This window comes from Apteryx rowi, unplaced genomic scaffold (assembly GCF_003343035.1).
Source record: "Apteryx rowi isolate R43461 unplaced genomic scaffold, aptRow1 scaffold_337, whole genome shotgun sequence".
In the NCBI taxonomy this organism is placed as follows: Eukaryota; Metazoa; Chordata; class Aves; order Apterygiformes; family Apterygidae; genus Apteryx; species Apteryx rowi.
The window spans coordinates 272,063-283,945 of NW_020449830.1; the positions used below are offsets into that span (position 1 = coordinate 272,063).

Sequence of the window (11,883 nt, forward strand, 5' to 3'; positions counted from 1 at the left end):
CCAGGACTGTTTGTGCCTAGCTGTGTTGTCTCTCCAGCAGATATCAGGGTGGTTGAAGTCCCCCATGAGAACCAGGGCCTGGGATCATGAGGCTACTTCCAGCTGTCTGTAGAAGGTTTAATCAGCTTCCTCTTCCTGATCAGCTGGCCTGTAGTAAACACCCACAGTGTCACCCATGCTAGCCTGCCCTTTAATCCTTACCCATAAGGTCTCGACTCGCTCTTCATCCACCCCTAGGCACAGCTCGATACATTCCAGTTGCTCTCTCACATAGAGAGCAACTCCACCACCTCGCCTTCCTGGCCTGTCTTTCCCAAAAAGCACATAGCCATCCATGACAGCACTCCAGTCAGGCGAGCTATCCCACCATGTCTCTGTAATGGCAATGAGATCATGGCCCTGTGACCGCACACACATCTCTAGTTCTTCCTGTTTGTTCTCCATGCTGCGTGCATTGGTGTACAGGCATTTCAGAGAGGTGATCAAGCATGCAGGTTTCCCAGGAGGGATACCAGAGGATCCTCCATAGCCACATCCCATGTGCACTTCCCCGGCTGCATTCACCTGCTGGAGGCGTCCTGACTTGAGCTGTCTTTTGCCAGCTACCCTGTCACTATAACTCTCCCCTTCCCCCATCTTTCCTAGTTTAAAGCCCTCCTTACCAGGTTGGCCAACCTGTTGGCAAAGACCCGCGTGCCCCGCCTCATGAGGTGGATCCCATCTCTYSCCAKCAGTTGYCGATCTTCARACAGGGTCCCATGGTCGTAGAAACCAAAACCCTGTTGCCAACACCAGTGGCACAGCCAGTCATTAACTTGGAAAGTCCATCTCCTCCTCCTCTCATCCATCCCCCTCACTGGCAGAATTGAGGAGAAGATGACCTGGGCTCCCAGACCCTTGACTACCATCCCCAGAGCTCCGAAATCCTGCTTGATGGTCTCCAGTTTGCCCTTGGTGTCATTGGCGCCCACATGGAAGAGCAGCAGTGGGTAATAGTCCAAAGCATGGACGAGCCTTGGCAGTCTTTCCATGACATCTCTCACATGAGCCCCTGGCAGGCCACAAATCTCTCTAGACATGAGGTCAGGTCGGCAGATAGRTGCCTCTGTCCCCTGCAGCAGGGAGTCCCCCACAGCAATCACCCGCTGCTTCTTCCGGGTGTTCCGGCAGGGCACAGGGTCTGTTGTCCCAGGTACTTCCCTTGCAGCCATGCCMATCTCCTCCTCATCCTGGAGGGCACTAAACCTGTTCTTCAGCTGCAAGTCTTCGGGAGGAGAAGGAGCCTTTCTCCTCCCACGAGCAGTGACCAGTTTCCAGCCTTCTTCCACAGTGTTATGATGTACCATTTCACACGGCACAGAGCCCTCTGGCAACTCCACTGCTGTGGGGGGTTGGGACTCCCAAAGCTGCACAGTCTCCGAAAATACCCTATCTCTTGCTCCGCTTCTTGGATGCTATGCAGCCTACTGACTTCCTCCTGTAACTCCCTTACCTGACCACACAGCTCATCAACAGCAGCACACCTCCTGCAGGAGAGCTGACTGCCAGCCCAGGCCTCCCGGAGAGGCCCCAAGCACTCCCTGCAGCCTGACACCTGGAGAGCTGCATCTACTGTCAGAGGGTCGGTCTGGGTCCCAGCCTCTGACACAGCAACTCCAACAGCCACTGGGGAACGCACTGTGCGGCGTGTCACAACCATACTTGAGGAAGCGTACACCACAGGGAACAGAAACAAAGGCTCCTTCACACACCCTTCCACACAAACTGCTGCCTCTATGAGCTGCGCTCTAGGCCTGGCTCTTATATAGGCCTCTCCCTAGCACTGGCTAAGAGGGTGCTTGACCCGCCCTAATCAAGGGCCACTGGGATCAAAGGCCCCAACTCCCTCTGGTCAGGGGCAACCAAGAGAGCTCATTAGCAGCAGCCACTCCTAGCTAGAGCTTTTCCCACAAGCTTTTCCCAGGAGAAGTCAAGGCCTCCTGCAGTTGTCCTTGCCTAGCTTCCCCTTTCCTGTTCACAGCAATCACCTTCTAGTTCCTCGGGAGTCCTCAGAAAGCCCACAACTTCCAACAAGATCCTCAAGTTCTAGTCAGAGGCCAAACACAGCTGCGCAAACTGCTGCGTCTGTTCGCTGCTTCTGTTAGCTGCTCTGTGATAGTTAATATAATTATAGTTGATACCACTTTTAATAACTTTAGAATTTTGATAGTCTCAAGAACAAGAGATATGTTCATCTCATCTAATAATCAGCTTTTTACAACAGCTTACATTGCAGAAAACAGCAAAGTATATCTTTTCAATTGTACAGCAGTATGCCATGAAAATAATTTACAGGGCATACTTCATTTTTTACCCTGAAGCATGAAAATTAATTCTGAACTCTACATGTTAATGCAATTGCAAATGTGATCTGTATTTTTCTATTGTAAATTCTTCATACTTTTCCTCAAATTTACTAACCTACTGACTTTAATAATAGTCTACTGTGGCAAAATTCTATATATAGCTTATCTCTTCCCTTTCATAATATAAACTAACCAAGAGAAATCTTTAAAAACAGAATTATTTTCCAGAATTGTTTCATCTTTAGACAAAACTTAACAGGTCTAAGAATCTGTACCAAAATAAGTCAAGGCATGTCTTCTTTTTTCACTATCCTCCCAAACAGCAGAAGTTTTAGAGATAATTTGTGCATATTCACACTGCTGAATGAGTTAACAGAAGGAGATGTAGAGCTCCCATTGCTAGCCTGTGGTATGTCTGCGTAACATACTACAATGCAAAGACACTATTTCAGGTAAGACTGACTGTTCACTATTGTGCTGCACAACTGATACTTGTATATTGTCTTTGGTTCTGGAGTTAGTTCAAACAGAAGAAACTTGAGTCTTTCTCTGTCTGTAGTGTAAATATTGTAAAAGCAATAATGTAAAAAAAAAAAAGAGGGGGGTGCTTTCCAACCTTTGTATTCTATATACTTTGAAAATGCCTTGCCCTTAAGGGCGGGCAAGTACATTTTATTTTGTTTAGCTTTCAAAGAAGCACTTTCATTTGTTTTGGTATGTTTGTGTTTTGGGAGAGAGAAGGAAGTGAAATCATGTTTCCCAGCTGCCAGCAGCATGGTGCAAGGAATAAATGGGAAATTAAAGGACTATATGTTTTGTAAATAGAGCTCCCCGGGGGGAAAATATCACACAGGTTTCTGAGTTCATTTTCATTTGTATTGTATGAAACCAAGAATTTTAAAAATTTTAACCACCAATTTGAAACCAGATCTCCCACTTTACAATGAAGCACTACAATCACCAGGCAATCACCTCCATTAAGGTAGATATTTCCCTAACAAGAAGCTCTATCCTGAACCTGAAGGAATATCCACATAAATTTAGTTTTCAAAAAAAAATTGCATATTTGGGTAAAGACTCTTCACTGATAAATTCCCAACCATATGTTTGTTTGATCACCCTGGCTGACAAATGCTATTCTGTGTTTGTGAACTGCTTTTATGTATGGATCAATCTGAAGAAATTACTTGTGCTGATTTCCTATACAATAGTCAATTTTGAAGAAATGTGCTACAAAGAACTATGTGCATTTCCTGGAATAGGACTTTGTTTTAGCCTGAGGTTTGTTCTCCATTCTTATTCACTGATAGCCCTCATGAAACCTGCATATTATTGTTCTCACACTCACAGGAAAAAACTGAAAATTTTGAAGAAAAATACCTGGAAATATGATAGATCCCACTATTTTTAAGCTACTGTCTCCTGGCCCTGCACTTCTTAAAAATCTCTTTGAGGATTGAACTGTTAAAAGATAAAACAATTACATTAATACAACAATTAAATTTACCTGGAAAAGCAAACGTATTTTAGGTTAATCTATACCCTTGATGGACTTGTTTTTCAACAGAAACTAAGTTAATATCTGTCTCATGTCTTACACATGTATGATTACCATTAAGGTGACAAAAAATAATGACCTGATACAGAAAAGCATCGGTATTATGAACAGTGCTTAAGTTTAGCTTTAAACATATTCATAAGCTTTACAAGAGAACTAACACATTTTAAATAGAGCCTACTTGATAAACACTGTCCAAAATAGGAATAAAAATGTAATTGCATTGTTGTGATACCGTCAATCAGGATGTTTATCTGTATACTTACTAATAATGAATTAATGAGCTTAGTTTTTGTTATTACTGTGATTTTTCTTAAAATGAGTACAATTTGATATATATGACTTTTACATAAAAAATAAGTTATATTAAAGAGCARTGGATGAGAACCAGCTCTTGCTCATCTGATACAAATTCTCATCTGCTTGTGATGAGACACATGGTAATGTTGCTGAATCAAGTGCACTCATGCTGGTGTAGAACATACATTTATCAAGCTGTGTACTAACATAGCAACTAAGCTGAAACTGACTGTTAAATAAGCAGTTCATTTACTGGTTAGAAGGAAGTCTTAGCATGACTAGCTCTATATAACAAAGCAGTTAAGCGATCCCTTTCTTGATTCCCCTTGTTTCTGCTTCAAAGGCTAAGCTTTCATATTCTCTGGCAGGGTAGTAAACCTGTAGCAGCATTTCCCCAGGAAGCTTTTCAAATGATAACAGCAAAACTAGCATATAACCTTAGAACATTAAAAACAATGTCAGTTAAATCAAAACAACCTACTACAGAAAAATTTTATGGCTATTTTAATTTGCATTTCTTCTATTTTAAATAGAGATTAAAAAACTAAAACAATTTTTTTAACTGCAAAGCTTTGCAAGACATACAACAGTTCTGAAATAAAACTGAAGTATCTTTCAGCTGGGCATGTTCAAGTCAGATCTAAGCTTGTTTTACAGAGTTTCAGGCAATACAGAACTGAAGCCAGCAGAAAGCTAACAATGGCTAGCCAACTGCTCAGCATTCTGTGTTCTTTGTCTCCACCTCCTGTTTGGAAGGAACTTGAGTTACCAGGAGGTAAGGCATATTTGGGATTTCTTGTTCTTTTGAGGAATCTGGAAAAGAAAGCAAGTAATACAGGAACAGAAAGCCTTTAATACCAAAGGCAGCAATAAAATAATGACTATATCATTAGTAGCAATTATTTGATGAAGATGGTCTAAACAATTATGTCACACCAGATCAATGCTTGTTGCTAATTTCATTTCAAAGTTGACAAAGTAAAAGCAAAAACAAATACTCTGGTAAACTGGTTTTAGATTAAGGCATTTGTTGGGGGCACAAGAGATCTGGGTTCAAGTCCCAGCTTTGTTTTAATTTATCTCGACTTGAGCAATAATGGGAAACTATCAGTTCACCTCATCTAATATACGATTGGTACTCATACTTCTCTACCTTACAGTGTTGCTATGAAAAAGAGAAGCAAGGCAGATCCTCCAGCTTTCAGGACAAGATAATCAAGGTAAGATAAAAAGAACTGTCTATACTTGTCATTTCAGAATGCAAGCAGAATGCTCTATTCAAAATATTTAGGCAGGAGGAAAAAATAACACCTCACTTGGGAACAAAATCTGAGAGAAGATAATCGCAGGAGCAGCCTCATGTATGATGGATTTCTGTGATTAACAGTTTGATTTACTTTGCAGTGTTTTCTTTACTGTGTGCCACTTCTACAACTTTGTTTGAGGAGTAAAATTTTTTAAGTAACTTCATTTTCCCCAAGGACCTTCTGCATGGTTTGGAGGTTGTTTTGGGGGGTGTTTTTTATTATTTTTTAACTAGCATGGATTAAAATTTTCTCACTAGAATATTCATGCTACATCTTTCAGATTTCTGTTGCACTGACAGAAACAAAAGTACTTTTTCACTAAAATTCAGGTCCCAAAAGAACATAGGATCAGATTCTCCATTGACAAAAATCAGCATATCTGTTTTGATTTTAATAAAAGCATTCTAATTTATATAACATTATAAATCCTACCTGAAAAACATCCTCTTTTTAAATTCCTTTTGCCACTATTATCTATCCACATGATCAGTAAATATTTTATGGTCTGTTAGGTTGATTTATATATCATAATTGGAAATGAAAAACATAACCCACCAAAAAAGTATAAATTATTATCGGGGAAAAACTGAAAACAACAATCTCAGACAGGAAAGTCTTCAAAGTTTATGAAAAGGAACAAATGCACCTAAAAAAGTGAAGCACTGCAAACTGACATATGTGAGAGGAGGTATAAACTGTTTATGGGATGTTTAGGGGGTATTTAATCAATGCACACAGGAAACAATTTTTTTTACAATAATAACTTAAACCTAAAGATGGAGCTCTTGAACTATTTATATAAAAGAACTAGAAAAAGTGGAACAATGTAGTTACTGAAGGAAGATACATAAGACTTTTGGATTATTCTTTGATATTTTCAATGACCGTGCATGTTAGATTTTGAGAAAGCTTAAATGCTGTTCTTTCATTTGTATACATACTTCATTTGCATAGCAGTCATTTCAATAAGTAAATGTTTCTGTCCACATATGAATCCCAGTCCTCATATACTCCTTCTCTCACTTTTTATACTGACTTTTAAAGTATTTTCAAGCCTTTTTTCAGGTTTCCTACTTGAATTCCTTTGCTGTCCTCCTAATCACCTGGAATTTAAATAGCACTTTCTGTTATCAGTCTCTAGCGCAATTATCTTCCCATTCTCACCCTCTATTTTAAGAGTTTGTATGATCAGGTTAAACAGACCCACATTAAACTTATCACAAAAAATAAGGGGGAAAAAGTAGGAAGAGGTCATAGAGTCCCACAAAGAAAGAGCAACAAAGGACAATAGACAAAGGACAGCAAAAGTGTTTAAACTGCATTTTTAACTCAATAAAGAATATTCCATCTCTTCCTCTTCAACTTGCAACTGCACTTAACAGGCAGTGGGGAAAGTTAAGCTTCATTCATTTTTAAGAAAAACAAATCAGATTTCTGAATCAATTCCTCAAATAAGTTTTCAAAGCAGCCCGATGCAATAGAAATATATTGGGTCTGGTTCCTCACTGCTTTGTACTTGATACAGTCATAAACAAGCTGCAAGCAGCAGATCCTTTTGCAGAAAAATACAGACAAAGAAAGATAGTCATACACCACTGTCAGACTTAGGGAAGTCTGGGGTAGTTCAAAGTAGGCCTGATTCAAATTTCACAGTTGCCTGAAGAGCCATTCAAGAAGACTTGTTATTACTAGAATTCAAGGGTACGTTTGCCGTGTAAAGTATCTATGTTACTTGAGGATTCATTGGGTGATTTTAAGATGTTCTTGAGTAAATTCAACAGCTTTACTACTAATATATGACTCTAAAGCTAGCCAAAGATTCTGCGGAGAGTTTGAGTTAAGGGTAAAATGCTAACACCCTGTTTTGGTACATTTTAAATATACTTGGCAGGAGTATAAATTCTACACAAAAAGCAAGAGAGAAATGAAGCTCACATATTTATCAGGTATTCTGCCCAGGGGGGAAAATTATCAATTCCAGATCAGAAGTAGCAGGTGGACTGTACCTGCACATACACAGAGCCCCCTCTGCTTCTCYCTGTTTCAGGCCTCAGATTTACAACAGTGCCATGTAAATAGGAGGTACCTTCCCAGATCCTGCCCCAAGACAGAATCTGCTTAGGTTAATGTTGACTAAATCAGCATTAATTCATATGCCCACTGAATTTAAGATTCACATAAAGTAATTCCACCATTTTATAAAATATCTTACTAGAAATATCTTTGTCTTAAAAGGAACACTACAGTAGCAAAATTAATCATCTTCAAAATAATTCATCAGAAAAATTTGGTCTGAAAGTGGCACTGGCAGGAAATAGTTTAAAATGAGCCTTAAATAATTAAACAATCAATTTATTTATTAATAAAATAGTGTATTACTAGAATGTTCAACTGGCATAGTTTCAATTCATTTATTTAGAAATGAAAATTCTGTGAAGTGATAGAAAAAAATTTAAGTTACGGTAATTGCTATAAGTTTTTTTTTAATGTAATTATGTTTTGCAGTAATTTTTGTGGAGAGACTTCTGCACCTAAAGAATATATAAATAGCAATGCTACTTACTTAAAGCAGTTATTTGTGCTTAATCATGCTAATAGTCAAGTGTTTTCCTATATCAAAGTATTTTAATTACAGCTGGCATTTCCAAGCTGACTGATGGAAAGTGGTGTGCACAAATATTACCATTTCTATTACTAGTCTTATAAAAGTCATATATGAGAAACTGAACATCAGTTTCTTATCTGTCTCAGTTAAGTTTAACCATTTTGAAAACGTTCTGCAATATCTGAACAGGATTCTGCTTTCTAGTAGGCCTTCACATTTTTGTTCTGACAGTTACAGCAGTGCTAACACATTTTATAAATTAAATTTAAAAGGGACACTTTTTCCACTAATGATGTATCAAGCTACTTTAAAGCTGTCGTATCTTTCCACTATGATGCATACTCCCTTCAGATGGCTCAGAAAAGCCACATGTAATTAAGACATTTTAAGAAACATACTCTACATTGTTCTCAAAGAGTTTAATTATTCACTTAAAGAAAAACATGTGAACCTAAACTGTCACCATTAGTAAATGGAAAACAAAACAAAAGAAAAATCTTTAAAGAAAAAGGTTCATATGTTTTACTTCAATCTAAACTCAGACCACATGAATGACTCATAAATTGCAATAAATGCCTTGTTTGGAGATGACAGTGCCTATTATATCCATTAAAGAAAACCTAAGATAAAAGAAATACTGGAACAGCAATGTTTTAGTAAATATATGCTGAAAACCTGCATAAAGCTTCCCCTTTTTGTCAGTGAGTAAAAGAACTTTAAGCTTCACCTCTAATCTTACTCACGGAAAAGACCTTGAATTTATGAAGAAATTAGTGAAATTCAATCATAACCAGATGGGAGAATAAAAAGATCTTGGCACATATGCACACTAATGTACAAATTAAATAAGCTAATTTTACCAGACTTCCATTCAAGAAACCCTATGTGATATAGTATGCTCACAATTCAAAACTTCACTAAGGAGCAGAGACTGTCATTTCAGGGCATTCCCAGCGCTGGAGTTGAGAGGCTGTGCGACTGCATTTCCCAATCCGGGACAGCTGACAGCTGCAGTTATGCACTGTGGATACAAGATCAGCAATATTACACCAGAAGTGTGCAGTCTCGGTATCCTAGTTCATAACTATTTCAGCACTTCACAACCTTTTCAGCAAACAGACAGCGCTCTTACAGCCCAGTAGCAACGTTACCAGCGACTCGCTGCCTACACAACTCGCAAACAGTGTTTTGACTCCCTCAAGCATGAAGCTTCGTTAGCACCTCGAAAGGAGAAACGTCCCTTTCTCCCACGCTCGCTGTTCCTTTTTGAGGAACAAGATCTCTTGGCTAATCCTTTAGTTTCTATCTCCACCTCCACTTGAGGAAAGTAAAATTAATCCCAGTGGTGGATATGAGGGGGAAAAGCACTAGCAGATTTAGAACAAAAAACACAGGGAGAAGTTGAATGTAAACCGACGCAGCCTTCATGGCAAAGTCCTGCGTTAAGGAGCAGCACACCTGAATAACCACCCCAAAGAGACACAGGCAGTTAGAGCTGGCAGGCCGCGGCCAGGGACGCACATGCCGCCGGCGACACACACGTCTGCTTTCCTGGAACCGTGTAAACAATAAACGAGGGCAGGGACAAAGGCCCAAGCAGGCAGCGAGCTCGGGAACGTCAACAGCATTCACCCCCGCCGCTCCACGCAGCGCAGGGGCGGGAGGCAACGGCCAGGCACGGTACCTGCGGCGGGTGCCTGCAGCAGGACGAGAACGAGGACGCGGAGGCAGGCCGGGAGGCGGCCGGCGGCGGCGCCGCGCCCCTCTCCGCGCCGCGCGCCACATCCCCCCGCCAGCGCCTCGGCGGATCGCTGCGGCGCGCGCCCCCCCCGCCGGCTGTTAGCGGCCCCCAACGGGCGCCGTCGCCGTGGCGACGAGCGCGGGCAGGGCCCCAGCTGCGGAGGGGGGAGGGGGGCGCTGCCGCCTCCGGCCTTCCATGCCGTGACCTGCGGCGGGGYTTTCCCAGCGCGGAGAGCCAGGCTCTGGCGAAAGCGGGTGGGGACAGGCTTTCACATCCTCAAACCCCAGGGAAACATCTGCCGCGGCAGCAGCTCCGTCCTAAATCCAGCTGCCAGCTTGTACATAGTGAATCCCGATCCAGTAATCGCGGCACGTCGTTGCGCACCTCTGCCCCTGGGAGACCCCCCCAGGGTCTACGATGGGCACCTTGACCCAGAGAGTGCACCTGGGGGTGGCAAAGGGCACGGGAAACTTGCTTCATGCTCAGTGCAGTTGTTCCTTTAAAAAAAAAAAAAAAAAGACAAGTTTCCATTGCAAAACTGAAGAACTGTGCTGATCTAGTCAATGTTATGAGCATTTATAGCTGTGCGGCTCAATGGTCGTTATCACACCACAAAAAAGGCAATTAAGAAAGTGGGATCCCAGGAAGTTTGCATGTTTCTGTGGCGTAAAGATGGCTAATTCCTACTATAATTCCTACTAGGCTAGAGAGAGGAATTCTGTATCAGAAAATTTGGTATGTTGTTACTGTGGCAGGGAAGAAAAATAGCTGCTTACATCCAAGAAAGAAAAAGACTGTTCCATAGGAATCTTAGGGCAAAGTGAAAGGTAGACATCTAGTAAAAAATACTAGCTTAGTCATATCACCAGCTCCTCCAAATACCTCTTTAAAGCATGCATTGCCTCTGAAAATTGTCTGTAGAGATAATAAAGCCTTGCTTGGCCAGTTTGCTCCCCAGGATGATCCGAAAAGGATTTCTGTCACCAAAATCCAGGAAGATGTTTTAATTTTATTTCACTCAGCAAAATCAATGCAACAAAACATGAATAATCCTTGGATGCTCCTCCATCTTGTGCCGTAGCTGGGTCCCATGCCTTAGCCTCTCCTGCCTTAGCTTTCTAAAGCTTTCCAGGAGGAAGTAAGCAGTGGGGGAAGAGGTAGATTTGCAACACTGGATGTTATTTTTAATGTATAAACTGGATATATCTGGTATGGAGATTACTGAGCGTAAGTAAATGTAGACTCTAATGTGGCATTTTGAAGGCTTGTTAGAGGCAAAAGTCAAATTTGTTAAGTTTCTTTTCACTAACCTGAATGCAGAACTATGATAGAAAGTGGACACGATGTCTTTTTGTATTGTTGGCTTAGCCTTATGATGCTGGTACTGCATACTGTCAGCTGTGCCTTTCTATCCATTTTAGTTCTTGTGACCTAAATAAAGGAAGGTTTTTTTGTTGTTTTTTTGCTTCATCAGCAAACTACTGCAAAGGGAAACCACCATGAATTCCAAATTACGGAGTACAATTTGTTATTTCTATAAACCTGTACTGTAATAAATGTTAGGCCCATTTCTGATCTTGTGTTGATCAAGAACAAGTTAGGAATTCAGTGAAGTTACATCCATGTGAGACTAGCATAAGTGAGAGAAAGATCAGGCTCTGTGCCTCTAATTTATCCTAACATGGCCATAAAGTAAAGGAAGGCCCCATACTCTGAATTGAACTGTCCAAATAAACATAGTTTAATTTTTTCAAAGTGCCAAACCTTTGCAGGTGTCACTGAAGTCATGCAGAGACGACCTCTGTAAATTTGACCACTTTTGTTTAGATTTCTCAATAAAGATGATCCCAGAGGCTGGGATTAGGAAATGAGTGCTGCGTATTCTGACTCGAGCCTCTAATGGATTTGCCAGCCTGATAGAACAAATGGTAAAACTCTGGAGGAAATTAAGCAGCATGGAAAATTGTGAAGTCATGTGTTTAAATGTGATTTACTTACTCCAGGTAATAATTATATTTTTTCTATAT

The 11,883-nt window shown here is 40.8% G+C and overlaps 1 protein-coding gene across 1 annotated transcript in view; it reads right to left on the minus strand.

Moving 5' to 3' along the window:
* ZPBP (zona pellucida binding protein) overlaps window positions 1-11,425 on the minus strand; it is a 36,758-nt gene extending 25,333 nt beyond the window's left edge. The window contains 3 exon segments of the mRNA XM_026072100.1: window positions 3,726-3,806; window positions 9,800-10,097; window positions 11,372-11,425. Of these exon segments, the coding sequence (XP_025927885.1) occupies window positions 3,726-3,806; window positions 9,800-10,097; window positions 11,372-11,425 (433 nt within the window).
* Between the last annotated feature and the right edge of the window lie 458 nt (window positions 11,426-11,883).